Below are 19,230 nucleotides of genomic sequence, written 5' to 3'. Positions count from 1 at the left end.
ATGTTTGAATATAAGCACTATTTTTTTTTTTTTAGCAAACAATATCAACAGTGTGTATTGTTCTGTACTTGATATGCTGACAGGGCATTGTATTATATTTAGAGAGATATTTTATTTTACAGGGATCAGCAATGACATCCTTTTCATGACCCCTTGGACTTGCATTCTAGCTTCAGTTAAGACACCCATATGGGTTGAAAAATTTCATAGGCAAATTGCAGCTGCAGGAGCTCTTTTGCAAGGCGTGTTCATGGAATTATTCAAATGTTGTGTGAGGCACACATGGTCTCATGCCCTTGGACCAAGTCAATTTGCTCCTGCCAGAAGGAGTTGTTGGAAGTTTAATAATTTTAGTTGTAATACCAAGTGTGGAATCGCCCACAGTCCCTTTGCTGGGTGAACTTAACCAGGTAGACATTCAGTACTAGCAGAGTGACACTTAAGGTTGAAGGAGACATTGTTCAGGCTAGGCTCGTTTTCACATTTTGGGTAATTTTCTCTAGCTGTAAAACTTAGGAGATGTTAATACAGGTTGTGCTATAGAAGTGCCTGAAACCAAAATGAGTTAGCAGGAGGTTTCAGTGCTCTGGGAATGTATCATCCCTTTTGCAGACCACCACCACCAGTTCATTACCACTGTGGCATTTCTTTAAGTTGCCATGAAGTTTGTCCACAGGCAGCTGCTGGAGGGATAACTGGGGGTGCTTGTTTGTCCTCAGAGGACCTTGTTCACCCCTTGGAAATTCAGTTCTGCAACACCTGTGTAATAAGGTTACACCTGTGCAAATGTGAGGAAATGTGCTGTGGAATAACACTCACCAGACAGCAGAACTTACTCCTTTCACATCTAAAAATAGCAGGTGATGTGAGGAGATGCAGGATTTCAGTTTGCAGGTGCCTTTCTGACTGCAGGATTTAAAGAAAGTGACTGTTGAGCTCACCTGTCAGATTCACATTGTAGCTGGAGTAAAATCCCTGGAGAAAAAACTGACCTCTGGTTTTACATTTGACTGCTTATTGATTGCATGCCCAAAAGATTTTCTCTAAAACCAGGGTACATATGATGCCAAACAGAGAAGTATAATTTTATTTTTGAGTTTTACTTTCAAAAATCTGCAGTGATAAGTGGAAGCAAAAATGCAAACCAACAGCAAAAAATGTTCAAAATGAAGGTATAAAGTGAAATGTACAAAAGAAACGTAAGTGCAGGTGGGATGTTTTGTTCTTGTTTCATTAAACATTTTTTTTTTTTTTTAAAGTGGATATGGGGAAAGAAGAGATTGGAAAGCATGTCACTATTAGTGGGGAGAACATTACATCAGCATGCAGCAATACTGTCCTCTTGAAGCATAATAGCAAAGTGAATTCAGTTGGGTTTGAGTTGATTTCTTTTGAAAACCCACAGTTTGGACGTACATTCACCATCTTCACCGGGTCTCTCCTTTTTGGACAGGATTTTGGGAAGTGCCCTCGGTTGCGGCTGTTTACTCAGGAGTATATTCTGTCTTTGAACGAGCTGAATGCTGGAATGGAGGTGGTGAAGAAGTTTATTCACAGGTTAGTTGCATTTAATTTATGGCATATGTCCAATCCTGTGTACATGCCTTGGTGTGTTGCTTCTCCCACATCTGCTTGTCCCCTTACTGGCTGTTAAGAGTAGCTGGTGCTTTTTTGGGACTGGCAAACAGCAAATAAATTGAGTCCACCAGCCAATGTTGCTGAATGCTCTTTTGAAAAAACCTGAATTCTCAAATATGCCTGGGGCTTCTGCCTAGTTCCACACTGGAAGCAGACTTTGCCTCGTGTACATTCTTCCTTTATATTTAGACTCAAAGCCTCTACAAGGATATTTTCATTAACATTCAACCTCATAATGCTCAATTATGTGTATGTTTTTTGGAGGTCTGTAGGGCTACCACATCAGGTAAACTCATGCTGCAGGTTAGCCTTGATCATAAATAGGGCAATTGGTAGGGATTTACAGAGTTAAAGTATCTCTCTGTTATGGCCCTTCTGAAAGATTCCCTGAGGATGCTTATCCAGGTTTGACACCTCGTTCTGTCTGGCTGGTTTTACCCACAGAAATCTTCCTGGCAGTGATGTCATCTTGGTTTTTGTTTTTCAGCATGCATGGTCCAACGGGACAATGCCCACATCCCAGAGTCCTGCCAAATCTTGTAGCTGTCTGCTTAGCAGCCATTTATTCGTGTTATGAGGAATTTATCAACAGGTCAGTATGAATTCCCAGCTGCTCACTTCCAAACCCAAGGCATCAGTAAACAAGATGGATGTGGATCTGTGGGAGGGTGTCTTTGTTCTCACCTATTCATTGCTGGTGTTCTGGTCAGTCACATTTATGTGTTTGTAGATACATGGTTATATTTGTTACACTCAGTGCTGGAAAACCTGAAAGGTGTTGAACCTTCATTCACTGGTACTCACCAAAGGGAAGGGTGACACCTTGAAGAAGGGGTTGTGTGTAAATCCCTGTATATCTACAGCTTTGAACCCGAGCTGGTTTCACAGTGCTGCCTCCATTACTGTGGAAAATTCGATTCCTGACTTGCCGCAAAATAGACGCTGCAGTTCTTGACACACGAGCCAGTTTCCAGTAGGCACTGAGGGTTCCCCTCTGCTATGTTTCCTGTTTGTTTATGCCTATCTGACTTTCCTCATGGTAGAGCACGGACAGGGGCTGCTTAGTGTCCAGCACAAATTCCAGACGTGAGGGCTGCAGACAAATGTCTGGGCATGTACTGTAGCCAGATACATACTTGGGCATGGATTCTGTTACGGCTTTGCACAACTTGGATGGGAAAGTTCACCTTTATACTAAACTGGCATGTCAATTAGAGTAATGAAAAGCTCAAATCTTTGTAGAATAGGGGCTGCAGAACAGTCCTATTGGAGCCTTTTAATGTTTTTAATTGATTTCAGTAATCCGATTACACAGGGGAAAGCCGTCCGGTGGGCTGGGGTGAAATACGGTGGGAAATTGCAAAAAGTCTTGGCTCCTCAGCGTTGCACTCCCTCTCCTGCTCTCTGCTGGTATGTCTGTCTATTGAAACGATTTGTTTATTTTTCAAATTCAGTCGGGACAATTCGCCAAGCCTGAAGGAAATTCGGAATGGCTGCCAGCAGCAGTGCGACCGAAAGCCTAATCTCCCCCTCCGCCTTCTGCACACAAGTCCTGACCTGGTCTCTCAGGAGGCCACCTTGACTGAATCCCGTCTCAAACCAGTTATTGTCACTGCAAACGAGATCCACGTGGAAGTGGAGCGCAACAACACGGCGAACCAGAAGATGACAGCCAGCGTGGGCAACGACAGCGAGCCCAACCTCATCGACTGCCTGATGGTCAGCCCCACCTGCAGCACCATGAGCATCGAGCTGAGTGCCCAGGCAGACAGGATCCTGGGCTGCTATGTTGAAATACTCAAGATGCTGTGAGTAACTATTTTCAAACAGCTTTTTGAACAATGTCATCTTAACAATGGGGGGCTTTTCCCACAGGCCTGTTGTCTTCAAACATCTGTGGCGGGCAAGCACATGGTTATAAATCTTAACTCCAGCTCGAGAGAGTCCAGCCTTTGAAAGAGACATCTGGCACTGCCAATATGTTCTAAAAATAGCATTAGGAAGATGAAAATGGAAAGCTTATTTGTACAGTGAACCTCAGGCATTTTACAGAAGACGGGATGTTGCTGCCAGTGGTTTCTGTTTTTGTTCTTGCCCACCAAAAATAAATAAAAAAATCCATTTGTCTTCTCCAGGGCTCTTGGGATTGCCTGAGACAGAGCTAGAAAAGGCAGGTCTGTTCTAGGCTCAGTGCCTGTGCAGTGATAGGCAGCAGGAGTTGGGTGAGGTTATTGTTCTTTACTTAGGTGTTCTCCCTTCACGTGTTTGTAGAAGTTTTATGATTCATTCAGATTTACTTGTATTAGAATGGAGTCTCTATTTGTTGACCACTTGCTTTGGTACAGTGAGCCTGTGTTAGGAACAGGTGCTCAAATAATCTTTACAAAATGATGGCTCCAGGGTTTCCTGAGAGGCAAATACTCTGAATATCTTCAAAAGGAATACAAAGGAAAATGTTCTTCAGAAAAAGCTTGTTTTGCTCCTGGGTAAATAAATGAAATACAATAACACAAAAGGTGGACTGCAGAATAGAAGCTTGTAATAAAAGCACAGTAAAACAACATCATTAGCTTTGACAGCCAGCTCTGGTACTGAGTTGCAGTATGTCTTTGGGCAAACTGTTAAATTATTTTTAAACAATGTAAGGCTTAATGAAGTAATAGTTGAGTTTTTTAGAATCCAAGATATGGTGGTTGAAATTTGGACTCCACTGTAAACCATGAGCATGCAGCTACACTTTAGTCAAATCTGGAGGTTTGCTCTCAAGAAATTAATTTAAGTCAGACTGCTGTGATGGAGGTTTCTGTGAAGGTTTTGTCCCACATTTCCATTTTATTCAAAATACATGGTACAAATTTGCAACACAGCTCTTTCACTCAGTGCAGATCTGGCTTGCAAATACTTCAGCACACATTCAAAACCGGAGACAGGACAGGTGAATCCAAGGTACTGTTCCCATTAGATTCTTGAGCAGGAAGTTGCTGTGAAGGCTGATTTTATATTTTTTTCCCTGTGGCCTGGGCTCTTCTGCCTTTAAAAATGTGCATTAAAAAGCACAGCATCTGAGTTTGCTTCATCTGAGGGCTACTAAGTCTTCACCCACCCAGGTGCTTCATTGAGCACGTCGTGTATTTATTCTCATCCCCTTGGACTGTCGCTGTTTTCCATAAACACTGAACTCTCTCAGTCCTGGTGCTGGCTTGGATGCTGACTCACTAAGCATTGACGGTTTTGGTTTCATCATGCAGCTGACACACACTTATAAACAAATTCACGAATGGGCATGTTCTTCCTCACAGCCTCTCCACATTTTAAACATTTGATATACCAGGTCTCAATCCCTCTAATTTCCTACGCAAAGAACTCTTATTTCACGCCATACCTTAAAATAATCTATTTTTTTTTATTTGTTTGGCGTCTCTTTGAAAATCAAGCTGTTCAAGAGCAGCAGTGAAAATGGGAATCTGTTCCTGTTATGGGCATTGAAGGTGTGGAGCAGCTTTGGGGCCTTTCTTGGGTTGTATGATGTGAGTTCTGAAGGGTGAAACCCACAGGATGAGAAGGCCCAGCAGCAGTACAAAGCTGGTGCAGCTCTCCTCAGATTGACCTGCCAGAGTCCACAACCTGTGAGAACACAGGACAGCTTCCAAGGCAGAGCCATGGCTGTACAGATTGTAGCTCCACTGTTTAGGGTTCCCTTCCATTCCTGTTCATCCCTTGTTTTTTTTGGAACCTGAAAGCATTAGTGCAGGACTGAGTTTTGCTGATTTTGCCACTGGCTTAGGAGATTTTAGATAAGTCACTTATAAGTGCCTCATTTTCCTTATCTGTAAAATATAGTAAAGATTTTTAATGTTGTTTTTTAAATGCTGAAACCAGTGATGGAAAAGCATTGTAGAAGGGCTTGTAGTTATTACAAAAGTACATGCTGTTATGATGCTGATTCCTTTCATGCTCAAACTTTTCTTGAACAAAGGCTTTCTGTTGCACAAAATACTATTGCTGTACTTTGAGAATCTGAGAATATGAACAAAGAGTTGAAGAACATGCCAGTAGGAAGAAAACATTAATTATAAAACAACTGCTATCCAGGAGGTGAGCTCTCAGCAGGCAGTCACTAAAATAATGTTCTTATTAATAACAGTGGTAAGCCAAACATAAATAAGTTGCTTAGCATTGAGTTTGATTGTTCTTTTAGGTGTCTGACTCAGTATCATCATCAAAACAAGAGAGTCACCAGCAATGCTATCTTTTTTACATAATTAACTTAGGGCAGCAGGCAGTAGATCATTTAGGCAGATTTTAATTATTGAAACTCTAGCAAATAAGAATTCTCAACAGTAGCTTCAGCAGAGCACATTTTATTGTTCACCTGATTCCTACATATACTTACTTTTTGGGGAAAAAACTCACTTCTAACCTTAATAAAAATGTTATTTAATAATCACTGTAATACCTCACTTTTTGCACAGAAGGCTAAAAGAGCACTTGGAAAGTTCATCTGTGGGGCTTTTATAGCACCCAGAACATCTTTGACCCTCTTTCTAATGTAGTTGAGTAACAAAACACAACTATTGCATACTAAAGGAAAACAGAAAACTATGATTTTAAAGATGTTGGCAGATGACCCAAAGTCTGGGCAGATGTTAAGGCAGACAGTCTCTAGTGGAACATGATATTTTTGTCCTGCACTCAAAAGTGGATCAAACTTCTGTGTCAATATTCTCTAACACAGTCTGGACTCTGACAGTGTTACTGATGCCAGTCAGTGCCTCCTGAATGCTACAAGTCTTAAACTGGTGCATAGAAAATGCACTAAATTAATTGAAAACTTTCTGTTCATCACATTAAATCAGAGGCTCTGAGAACAGCTCAGTGTTGCCCATCTCTTACTTGCCTGTTAATGTCTCCATGACTTAGGGAACGTCTTGTACAGCCAAACTTGAGCTTGAACAGCACAACTGTGGTTAGAGGAGGTTGTGGTAGGAGGACCTTGTGACCTCTTCCTTGGTCTGGATGACTTCAAAATCTGAGTTTCACTGGAAGGATCCCACTGGCAGCACCCAGAGTTTCACTAACTCCTTTAGTGAAATCTGGATCAACAAATAGCAAACTAAACTGGCTGTGAGAACAGACCCCTCTTAGGGAAGCTGTGATGGTGTTGTATCCTAAGCTGTTACCCTTTGTCTGTGTTATTTTTTGTTTCCATGGCTGCCTGTAGTGACAAGGGTCCTTCCAGATGTCCAGACACTTGTACCCCTGTCTGGGGCCAGTGTGACCAGGGCAGTGTCACCTCCTTTGGGTAACCTTGTGTTGCTGTTTCCTGGTGCTTTCATGCCAACTGTGAGCAGTGGAGCCCGTTTCTGTTCTTAGCAGCCAGGGCAGGACCTTTCTAGGGTATTTCAGTGGTGCTAAATTTTCCTCTTTTGGAAAAACCACAAGCCCAGCTCAAAAGAGGGCTGAACATGAAAAGGTACCTCACTGTTTTGTAGATAGCAGGTTTGTGCCTTATGTGACAGAGGGTGTGATGGGGCTTTTTTTCAGTCTGCCCTGGAGCCCTGAGCTAAACCTTGTGTCACACAATTCAGGGAGTTGGACCTAGAGCCAGGGAAAGAAGGGATCAGGAACATGACGAGGGGGCTTGATCATCTTGTCTGACATCAGAGGTCATCTAAGAGATTTTTGAGCTGCTCAAGCTGCTCAGTCTGGAGAACAAGCTGCTTCCAAGTAATTGCTCATGTCTCTTCATTGTCCTCCCAAAACTGAGGACTTGGGGCTTGTGCTCTCTCAGAGATAAGAGCAGCAGCTTTCCAAACACAGGCACCCACTGGAGCTTCCCCTGCCTGCTCTGCATTCCCCAATAGGTCAGTGGCATGCTCTGAATATCCCAAGTGGATTCTCTTATGTCATGTTTATCGGGGTTGCCCTGGGCTGCTAGTATGTTTTGGATTGTTTGTGCTGCACATGACATATGGGCAGGTTTTCATTTTGGTGAAAGGTGATCCCGGGGAAGGAAAATGTATTATGTTGGCAGGCCAAGAGCGACGATGGCCCAGAGGCAAAGTCACTGCAGTCAGGGATTATTTAATTAATATGGTTGTTCTATGCTTTGGCCAATCCCCTAGAAAACGTGTGCAGCAGCAGGTGATGGCTCTGAGGAGCTGTCACAGCCTGGCTTCCTGACCCCCAGCCCTCCACACACTTCCAGGAACCCGTAGGTCGGGCTGCAGCTTGGCTGCTGTGCTGCTCACCTAAAATTGCAAGTCCTGCAAAAAAAAACAGAACCAGGGAGTCTTTCTGCCCCTTTCCTTTTATAAGGCTAGTCCTGGGATTTGAGCTGTGTGATGAGCGTGAATGTTGAGCCCAGCACCCTTTGAAGAGCTCCAAAGGGAGTTTGTCACAGGTGCTCTCCCTGGAGCTCTGTGCTCCCTCCTCCTCCTCCTGTTCTGGCCTCTTTGTCTGGCTCATTGCAGTGGTTGTTAACTGCAGCCAGAGATAATCCATCTCCCTTTCTTTCCCTGCTTCAAACACTTCTGTCTTGTATTACAGCTTTGAATGGACTGGAAAAAAAAAAAGAAAGGAAAAGAAAAAAGCAACTGTCTGAAATGAAAGATGAGTGAAGATGAGATGAGCACAGACAGAAGGAAAATGTTTTTGAAAAGGGAATAGGTGGGAGGAAGAGAAACACCGTAGGCTTTTAATAAGTAGTTTAGTTTTATTCTCGTGCTATGTTTGTTTCATGTTTCCTAGCTCAGGCTGAAGGGATTACAGGCTGTGCAGATTTTATGTTCAGGTCCCACTCATGTGACCAAATTTTATATGTTTCATTGGAAATGGTTGTCTTTTTATTTCTTCTCCTCCTAGGGAAGCAGGCTATGGTTTATTTTCACTACCCTCTCACAGACCTGCTCTGCAAATGGAGGCTCCCCAGCTTCAAAAGTCAGAGTGATACTGTCCAATTCTGCTACAGTTTCACTTGATCTTAGTCTGTTACAAAACGTCTCTTTTCTTACTCTTGCAATTTCCTTTGAAGATCAGCCATGAAAAATTGATTGGTTCATATTATTACTAATCACAGCTCTCCAAATTGCAAAAGAAAGAACTTCAGTGGTGTAACACTGAACTTGAGATGCCAGAGGAGCTGAGCCTCCAAGTGGGTCTCAGCTTTTAAGCTTCTGTTGGGGAAGATCTGTAGGTGCTGTATCTCGTGGGATGTGAAGCACCTTTAACACCTTTGAGTTCCCTGACTCAGCCTTTTGACTTTCAAGTCTCACCTGCTCGAAAATCTGCATTTGAAGTTGTTTGCATGTACCGATAAAAATGTGTCATTTTTAGAGTAAAATCATCTAGGACTTTCCAGAGGGTGTGTATATTTAAATTTAAAAAAAAAAAAGTCTGTGCTTCATTCTCACACCTAACAAACCCAGGCTGTGTGGGTCAGAGACCTCTGGCAGTTCTCATGGCTGCAGCTCTACATGTGTTGCATCAACTGTCTCCTACAGAGACCTGGTAGGTAAACAAGGGACTTTCAGCTGAACCTGAATACAGGTCAGAGTTCTGTGTCGCTGACCCTTTGTGTCTGTAGGTCAGAAACAACAAATAGTCATGTAGAGAGCCCTACTTAATCAAAGCTTTGTTGAAAGAACCCACAGAGCTCATCTTAGAGATGCTGTGTCAGAGGTTTCCTTGCCTTATTTCAGTTTCTGTGACAAGCCCCATCCTCAGGTGTTTCGTGTTATTCACTTTATACTGACTAAGTGGAAAAACAACCCCTGTAACAAAGTCCTGCTTCATGTCTTGCTGTTCTGAGACACTAAAAAATTGATCATCTTCCTTATTTGTTCAATGCCTAAGCAGGTAAGGGACTTTTTGTCTCTGGAAAGAACCTTAGGAATGGGTGATCACAAAGTCCTCTCCCTGCAACTGACTCACACTGACTTTAGATTTGTTTAACCCTTGTCCCAGAGTTGCTCCTAATTTATACCCGAGAACAGAATTTTTGATGGAGTAGAAAATGAGGCTCACTGGCTTCTAGTGCAATTGGCATGGGCACGGGGTTTTCTTCTGTTTTTTAATATGTTGCACTACTTTCAGATCACAGTGGGTTGGTTACTTGCGTGAGATACTATACATTTTTGTAACCTGAACTCATACTGCTCTTGGGCAAGTGATAACTGCTTCCCTGGTTGATTTTTACAGCATGATCCTCCCTTCAAGTAAAAATTTTTTGCATGTTGCTTCTTAAGAATCCCCTTGTCATGCATGTACATTTTCTTTGTGTCCATGAACACGTCTTTGTGGACTGTCCCTATTGCGTGTGTTACTAGTTTATGGAAATTTCTGGGTTATGTGGATCAAAAGATGGATGAGACTTTTGGAAATGCATCCATCTTCAATTTCTCTGGGCTAGAACTTTCTCTTTGCAAAATTGCATTCTTTTGGAATGGTTCCTGTGCATATGTTGTCTGTCTCTAATGCTATCAGTAGATACTGTCCATTTGAGAACATTACACTTCGTTCCTTCCTAAAGACACACCATATTTTTGTGCCAAGTTTCCAGTAAGCTGCAGCCAATAATCTGTTTTTTAACACTGAAATCTGAAAGGTAGCAGCAGTAAGAGGAGGTGGTAGGCTCTTGAACATTGCCTCTACAAACATCTCAAGGTGTTCTACCCCATATGAGATTTACTTCTGTGTGTACTCGTGGCTACTGATGGGAGTGAGGGTGGCCTGGCTGGCAGTGCCAAGAGCTGGGCCTTGACTGTGGATTCTGTGCCCTGTTTTGGTGCTGACTTGCCAAATTGTCTTACTTTCTGTGTCCTTCACTTCATCTGTCATACAGTGATTGTGCCCTTTGTGGAGTGCCTTGGTTCAGCAGTTCATCAGTGCTAATTAGCCACTAGATGTTTGGGATCATTGGAAGGGTAGGGGTGGCAGTGTGCAAGTGCTGTTCCTACATGAGGAGCCTTCCCCAGGTGTGGTCAAGCAGCTGGAATTTGGCAACAGGTTGGGATGATGTGCTGCCAGATTAGTTTGCCTTGACCAGTGCATGCTGTAAAGCAAAATATACTTTATATCCTGGTTCACATGAGCATCCCCTTATGGATGGCTCCTTGTAGGACCGTTCTGTGTGTTGAGAGCAGAGATGAAAACCAGGTGCATCAGCTGAGAGCTGATGTGGTGCTGACATAGCAGAGAGGAGGTACTTACTGGGTGCACTGGGCTGAGCTCTCTGCTGTGGTTGTCCTCATTTGTCCTCTTCCACTCAATAATTCTGACAGTGCTTCCTTCTCTAGTCTCTCACCTCTTAAGCCAAAGACTTTGTACTGTTTGAATTGACCCATTCCTTTCTGCCAAGGTCAGAAATGGATTGAGGGGTATCTTTGTTTTTACAAATGGGTTTATGTCTTATAGCAAATAAAAATTCCAATTACATGCAGAGCCAGAGCTGTAAATAGCAATGGCCTGGTAATTGCTGTACCAACTTAGATGAAAGTATTACTTAGTGATTAAATGTCAACAGGTTTCATAAACAGCAAATGTCTTTAAGTTGACATAAAGAAGGCCTCTCTGGAGGTCACTGTAAATACCAGATTTATTGTGCCTCAGTGGAGAATGTGCTGCAAATGGAAAGGGAAATGTCACTGTAGATCTTTAGAGTGTTTCAGTAAAACAGAAAGGTTGTTAGTGCCTGCAGTAAAAAGCTTTTAACTCCTTGAACTAACTGTTGTCAAACCATATTTAAAACCTGGTAACCTATTAATAAAACGTTCATTTTTCAGGTCAGACTATGATGACTGGAGACCAGCCCTGGCCAGCTTGCTTCAACCTATCCCATTTCCCAAGGAGTGAGTTTGCACTGGCTTAATATTTACTGGATTATTCTTTTTACTGTTGTTTTATGGTGAAATAGAACATCAAGTAAAAACTGATGGTGATAGGAGCTTTGTGCCTCTAGTATTGATTTAGAAACTAGAGCTGATTTTGGCTGATGCAGAGGGACGTGAAGACCTCCCCGTCTTCAACTTCCTTCCCCATTTCTCTAAGAAATAGAAATATGGTTAACTAGAGACAGGCAGACAGGAAAGGAAGGAAAGCTGGTGAGGAGGAGAGCAAAGTGAGAGATTTAGTGGAGGAGGATGCTTTACTGGCGTCACAGAGACTCATATCATTTGTATTTTGCGTTAAATGAAGAAGTTACCCTACGGATCAGCCAGGCTCCCTCGGAAACCTATTAATGAGCAGTAGTGTTCATGAAATGCAGACCTCCATGGACAAAAATTACAACTCCTAATTGTACAATTTGCTGGCTTATCACATCCCCTAATGACCTGGTGTCTTGAATCAGAGAGGTCTAATCCTCCACGCCAGGTTACCTGGGCTACAGTGAGAGCCTGGAGATAGGCAACAGAGACAGCATTACCTCAGTCCCACGTGAGTCCTGGGGGAGATGGAAACCATACCATGATGCAAGGCACTGCACAAAATCACCATTAATTGCTTTACTGATGTTAATTAGCTGTGACCATACCCTAATTGCATTGCAATTAAAGAATTCACCTGGCTCTTGGAGGTAGCCAAAACTCTGTTTGTAATTATATAACTATATTGTAAGTCTTTTGCTCCCTTTCTTCTGACCCAAAGCTCCCATTGACGTTACTCAGAGCCTTGTCTAAGACAGACTCAGGAAAAGCTAGAAGATTTGTTCCAAGTAGTTTTTTTCCCCCCTAGGTTGATGAAAGAGGCTTTATCTGATTTTTTTTAAAGATTTTTTTTTTGTCTTGTATGCTGCAGTTGCTTAGCAAATCCTTTTATTATCTGGAAAGAACTGAAAAGTGGTTGTTTGGTTTTTTGGGCTTTTTTTCCCTCCCTTCTCCCAGATCCTCATACTCTTCTGTTTTCTGTTTTAAATTTCAGGGCTCTTGCACATGAGAAGTTCACAAAGTAAGTCTGTGGGGCTCATTTGTTGTACTGAAGGGGGCAAATTACTTAAAATACTTGTACTGGTCAATAATAGCAGTGATGCATTATTCAGTATTGTGTCTCTAATGTTTTTTATGTGTGAGGGGCTGTAAGCATGTTCAGTTAGCAATAAGAAGCTTTCTTTGTAATTTACTGTGCTAGCAGGAGTTTAAGGACTAAAGCCACTGGGTGCTGATAGAATTTACAAATGAGTTTGTCAGTGCACATCTCTGAAACCTTTTCTGGCCTGTTGTGAATAGACACTGTCCTTGGTAATCACTTTTTAGACGTCATATTTCCTTCCTGCGGAAGGAGTTCAACTTGTTTCTCTCTAAAGTGCATGAATATATAATGTTTAAAGTGTAAATCAAGAGAAATATGACACTTGTGTGAATGCTGCAACCAGCCACTGCTTATTCTTGTCCTTCTTACTCTTTTTTTTCAGAGAGCTGAAATATGTGATTCAGAGATTTGCAGAAGACCCGAGGCAAGAAGTGAGTTTGTTGGCAGTTTACACAGAGTATTAATTGGAGGCATCTCAAGTGTACTTGTTCAGATCTCTGCTTAAGTAGTTTGTTTCAAAACATGGTGTGGTTTTGCTCTGCTTAAGTCTCTTAAGGAGTAATGACCACTCAGGACATCCACTGTTAAGGGTTTCTGGCCTTATGTGTAAGCATGTGTTGTCACCTCCTGTCTGGCATCAGTTGATGTCCTTGTTCTGCAGTGTCCTGTAGCCAGAAAGATTTTCCCACTCTCTGGAATCTCTCAGAGCTTTTCATCTTTTGTACAAAAAAAGTGAAGCAGAATCCATAGATCCATACAGCCTACAAAATGACAGGTTTCATTTAGCTGTGTTTCAGCCACGCTGTGTGAAATGACCCTAATTCTCGTGAATTGGCAGGAGAAAGGGGGTGGGAGGTGTGTTACTGGGGTGAGTGTGTCCTGGTGGCTGCTGCTTCAGAGCTGCACTCATAGCTTGTTCAACATCATCAGCTTTGGCTGAGTCAGAGGGAACCTCTCATCCACAATAATCCTTGCTTTTGACACAAAAGAAACAAAGCTCCCTCAAACTGTGGGTGAGGCTGTATCATCATCATTGCCCAGAACTCCTGGTTTTCATGATTTTACCCCTTGTCAAATAAAACCTTCTTGTCCTAGAATGGCACCAGGATTTCATCTGTCACTCGTGTCGCATCCTTAAAGGAAAGAGCATAGACTTTACCTCCCCCAACACAGACCTCAAAAATTGAAATGGAACATCTGTGTCTTCAAGAGTAGGAAAAAAAAAAGGAAAAAGAAAAGCTTAATTATGACTCTTCTATTAAACTGTGGGACTAAATATAGTAATCTTTACAGTGAGACAAATTTAGACTAATGGTTGCTCACTGGTGCCAGTTCTTCAGTGCAACTTCTGTGTTACGTATCCCTGTTGAGTTTTCCCTGTGGACTTCCTTCACCCTGACTCTGGTCAAATTTTATTAGAGCAGGAGTAATAAGAATTTTTAATGATTGGAATGAGCAAATCATCAGCATTTGGTATGCAGCTCACATCAGATGTGTAGACACACATGTTGGGAGGACGTGGGGAAATGGCAGAAGCTCAGAAATTTGTGGGGATTTTTTGGTTGTTTTTTTTTTGGTGGTGGTTTTTTTCCCAAGTGGAAGGAGCTGTTCTAAATTAAAACCGGTTTGTGTTTGATTTGTGTAAAGGGAATGAAAAAGGCCAAGCATTTAGTGATGATACAGCTTCCCTCCTTGTTTATACTGAAAAAATGGGTTCTGTGAGTGGAGACAGGCCTGCAGCTCTGTAGGTTGGGATATTAACCACAAAATTTCCAGCAGTCCCTGGTTTTGCAGTTACCTCTTTCAGCCCAGTGTGGGAGACGCTGGTGATTATTGGCAGGAATTTTAACCTTCCCAATGTCTTCACTTTTTGGCAGGTCCACTCCTGTTTGCTGAGTGTGCGGGCTGGCAAAGACGGCTGGTTCCAGCTCTACAGCCCTGGAGGGGTGGCCTGTGATGATGATGGAGAGCTGTTTGCCAGTATGGTACGTGTCTGCAATAATGTGAGTTTAGAAACCTCCTTTCAGTAAGTAGTTAATGCCTACTTGGCAGTAACAAGATTTATTTGTCTTTCTAAAAAAAAAAAAATTATCAAAATCATGGTTCTGTAAACCATGAGCATTCACCAGGAAATCTGGATCTTTCTATCACCACATCCATTGACCTCCCTTGCAGTCACAGTTTGTTTAGCACGTTATTATTCTCCTTTTGGACCTTGGCATGTTTTCTCACTGACAGTGTAATGCACAAACCATGCCTTTGCATATGTATGTATTTTCATATTGATAAATATGTGTGTTTGTGTGTCTGTATAAAAAACTCCCTCAGAGAACATGGAATACTGGGAGACAGGGGAGACAGGCTGTTCTGTACATGCAAATCTATAGTTTTCATATATAGGCTACCCTGGAATTTAAAAGCAGTAACATAGACTTAACCAAAAAGATAGATAGATAGATAGATAGATAGATAGATAGATAGATAGATAGATAGATAGATGGAAAAAAGATGTATCAGTGACTCTGCTCAATTACATTGGTGTGGGGAGGTGTAATTAGAAACCAGTATTCCATTTCCAGCAGTTATTGCTTTTGTGACTCTGAGAAGGACTAGACAGAAAATAACAGGTTTTAATCAGTGATGTGATTTAAGCACTGTCTTCCTGTGCAACCTGGGTCAAGTCACGTAGGTCTCGCTCTGTATTAATTCTCCATATAGCAAGTAAGATGGAAATGATATTACTGCCTTTCCCTGGTAAGGGGAAAAACATTTGGTGCAGTTGGCTGTTGGGTACACAGTGAAGTGACTTTCAGGGAGAGCTACACTTCTGTACATCTCCCACATGCTGAACATTTTGGGACATAAAGAACATGCATGTCTGTCTGTACTCTTAAATTCAGATAGATCAGATACCTTTGAAACAGGTAATGAACAAAGACTGTTCACAAAAGGTTTCATCCCTCTTCACTGTGTATATGTCTTTTATCTTCTGAAAAGAAAATTTCTTCAGAACTGTATAATTTCTCCTGAGAGCTGGTTCAGTTCAAGAAATTTATGAGCATCAGGAGATGGTGTGCATGAGAAAGCACAATGCTAACACACATTAATATGCAGTACACTGTGCCCTTTGCAAGGATGTTGATAAATACTTAAAGAGCTGCTAACGACTAACCATAAGTTTGAAAAACATCCTGTTCTGAGATGCACCCAATGTTACATTAGTGTGAGTGTCAGTATTTTCTGTCGCTCAAGAAAACCTCTAAAAAAGCTTAACGAAAACTGCATGAAATTAAATCCATTTTGACTTGAGGATTAATGTTTGTAAAGGCCACCTGAGCTGATGGATGCTTAAGAAAAAAAGATTTTCTGTACCTCTGAAGACCTTGCTGGTAATGAAGCCATGAGGGAGCACAATTGTGTGGTAGCACATGATTCACATAGAATTGACCTCATCATGGCATGGTTGTGATACTTTCAGCAGTATTGAACATAGCCCAGGCAATGCCATGAACCAGGGGGACCACAGGACGAATTTATAGGGTCACTGTAGAGTGTTGCTGATGCTGAGTCTACATAATGGAGCTCTTCCTGCCCAGGCCATTGGAAAATACGAATTCTCACACAGTGCTCTCCAGCAAATGGGGAATCAGCCATCTGGGCTATGAAATAAGACTCTGCTAGAACCCCAAAATTCTTTACATCTAATTTCTAGGGCTTTTAAATGGGGAGTAATATGGCCAAACCTCTTTTGTGAGAAGAGACTTTGATTTGATTTGTACAAGTGGCTTTGCATTTCTGCCAGAGGTGTTACTATGTGATGTCACATGATACTTTCTGGAGCTCAGAGAGAGTCTGCAGGACACCTTTGTTAACTAGTGGACTCGAAGGAGTCTTACTCAGGGGATGTTCTTGGCATTGCTTTCCTTTTGGGGAAAACTGAGCAAAAGAGAAAACAAGATAATGACTCAAGCACATGAAAGCACATGAAGTCATCTCTGACTTCGGGCTCAGGACTGCTGGATTTTCTTAAAGCAGTCCTTCCTTCCCCAGTCAGCTCCTGTCTGTTCATCCTGCACAGGTGATTTTGTCCGTCACCACCCCTTAACCAAGGCCAGCAGATTGCCAGCACCACTGCCTTTTACCCAGACACAAACCCCTTGCTCACCAGCTGGCATTTCCAGGGAAACCAAACCGCAAACAGATGCGAAAGCAAAATCTCCGGTGGTTCCCCTGGGGCTGGTTCATCATGTTACTGGGAATGGGGGCAATTGCACAGCTGCTCTGGTGTTTCCTGGGAAGCCTATATCAGGCCTGTGGGCTGTCAGCTGAGCTCCCTTGTGGGGAAAAACTTCCCACTCTCTCAGATCTCACTAGGCATCACCTTCTTCAGAAAGTCACTTCCGTTCAGCAATAAGGCTGTTGAGAGTCTGCAACCATTAACTGTAATGAGGGCCTCTGTTCCTTTTGGTTTGTTGCAAATACTTAATGTTTTTTGACTGCATAACAATGTCCCTTCAGAGGTATATGTGTTTTTTGAGCTAGCACCCCTAATTTTACCTCTGTTTCTCAAATAGGTTCATATTTTAATGGGATCCTGCTATAAAACAAAGAAGTTCCTGCTTTCACTGGCTGAAAATAAATTAGGACCTTGCATGCTACTGGCTTTGAGGGGTAACCAGACGATGGTAGAGGTAAGCCCTAAACATTTGTGGTCATACAGGTTTATGAGCAGTGTTCAGACTTGACCTCACGCTGCCTTTCCCAGCAGAGTTGGGGTTTGTGCTGTGTCAAACCACCAGCATTTTGCAGTTGTGTTTCTCACAATTAAGTGGAACAGAATATTGTTGTTCTGCAGATATGAATGTGAATTACATGAAGTTTTGTTGCAAGAATTTTTGGAGAAAGAAATTGTTTTCTGTAATGCAGCTGGAGAGGTTAAGATGGGAAATAAATGGCCATGATGGTATTGGCTGGGGTGAGGGGTCAGAATTCACAACCACGAGGCTTTTCCATGACAAAATGCTTGATGCTTGTCTTGCCACCTGCAAAATGAGCAGTGCACAGGAAGTACATTTACAAAACCTTATTTGCTTACATCAATATGCATTTTTTGTGCTTATGATTGGTCATTATTATTGCACTAATAGTTTATATGTCTTTTTCTGGGTTTCTTAAGAGAGGTTTCTTGATAAATGTCATATTTTAAGTGGAAGTAAAGGGTGGATAAATAGGTGGAAGGTGTTACAAATTTTCATTGACTTAGATCTGTCCATGCTAATTCAATCCAGTAAATTAAGGAGAATGCTGCATGCATTTGAATATAATATTGCTGCATTTTTTTTTCATTAAAAATAATTGAAATTATGGAGGGAATAAGAGATTTGCATTTTCATTTCAATGGCATGATACATAGCTGAAAAGGAAAGGCAGCATGGAGGGGCAGCTTGTGTCCTAAGTTTGGAATCAGCCTCTGAGGTCTGACTTGTTCCTGGCAGCCCCTTTCCCAGGGGTGAGTCAGGTGTGTTCCCAGTGAGCTGGAGGGTGTCCTGGCCCCAGCAGTGAGCTTCCACCATCATCCTCTCTCAGAGCCTCTCAGGCTTTTCCCATCCTGCCTCGTGGGCTGGATACACCTCACACGTGTTCTGCTTGCACAGAAACCTCAGCACTTAGGGACAGAAAATCCGGCACTTAAGGAGCTGCTTGGCTCTGCTGCTGGAGTGTAATGTCCCAGCTCTGCCAATCCACAGCCTATCCAGTGTACCTGGGAAATACTGGATCGATTGTACCTGTTCTGAAGAGAGCTGTGGCATGGAGCCATCTTCCAGGTCTGAGGCAAAGTAATTGCACCTCTCAGTCAGAAGGAATGAACACTAATGGAAGACAGGATGGACAAGATGAATTTTAGAGATTACACTTCATTCTTTATGAACAAAAAATTGGTTTCTTGTCTTGGAAGGTCGGTAAATGTTGCTACAATCCTCTAATCTAACCTACATAATGCATGCTCTGAAAACTTAGCCAGGAATTTAAACTGCCATGCCCAGTGTAATTAGGACATTTGAAAGATATGGAATGTAAGCCCTACAGTGACCACTCTTCTGTTCTGCTTTGCTAGATTTTGTGTTTGATGCTGGAATACAACATCATTGATAACAACGACACCCAGCTCCAGATCATCTCCACCCTGGAAAGCACAGACGTGGGAAAGAGAATGTATGAACAGCTGTGTGAGAGGCAGAGGGAGCTGAAGGAGCTGGTATGTCCCCTGCACACGGTATTGCCATAGCACGGTGGGGTCTGCGCCCTCCAGAAATGGAGCTTCAAAAGAAAGACAAGCAGGGTGTGAAATTCCCAGTTAACAACAGGATGGGAGCAGTGCTAGGAGGATTTTACTGTGAATATGTATGCTCTGTGGTATTTAGTGATGTGACTAATCCCATACTATGTTTATGAATGATATTCAATAACCTGCTTAGGATCTGTGTGAAAGAATAAAGGTGAAACCCTGCTGTCTCAAGATCTTACAAGTCAGCTTGTCAAATTCTGCCACCTTTTGACATATGAGTA

General features: G+C 42.3%; 1 protein-coding gene across 2 annotated transcripts in view; it reads left to right on the top strand.

Moving 5' to 3' along the window:
- The window catches only part of CMIP (c-Maf inducing protein), a 133,355-nt gene that overhangs the window by 105,494 nt on the left and 8,631 nt on the right, over nt 1-19,230 (top strand). For both annotated transcript variants that reach the window (XM_051801741.1, XM_051801742.1), the window contains exons 8-16: nt 1,454-1,557; nt 2,126-2,230; nt 3,093-3,446; nt 11,421-11,486; nt 12,556-12,582; nt 13,046-13,094; nt 14,541-14,648; nt 17,238-17,354; nt 18,779-18,919. In XM_051801741.1, coding sequence (XP_051657701.1) covers nt 1,454-1,557; nt 2,126-2,230; nt 3,093-3,446; nt 11,421-11,486; nt 12,556-12,582; nt 13,046-13,094; nt 14,541-14,648; nt 17,238-17,354; nt 18,779-18,919 — 1,071 coding nt within the window. The remainder of the gene's footprint in view (nt 1-1,453; nt 1,558-2,125; nt 2,231-3,092; nt 3,447-11,420; nt 11,487-12,555; nt 12,583-13,045; nt 13,095-14,540; nt 14,649-17,237; nt 17,355-18,778; nt 18,920-19,230) is intronic.

This window comes from Manacus candei, unplaced genomic scaffold, assembly GCF_025592945.1.
Source record: "Manacus candei isolate 608988 ecotype Guabito, Panama unplaced genomic scaffold, ASM2559294v1 h1tg000053l, whole genome shotgun sequence".
NCBI classification, from domain to species: Eukaryota; Metazoa; Chordata; class Aves; order Passeriformes; family Pipridae; genus Manacus; species Manacus candei.
The sequence above is the reverse complement of the archived record's forward strand: the minus strand, read 5'-3'. Positions and strand labels throughout refer to the sequence as shown.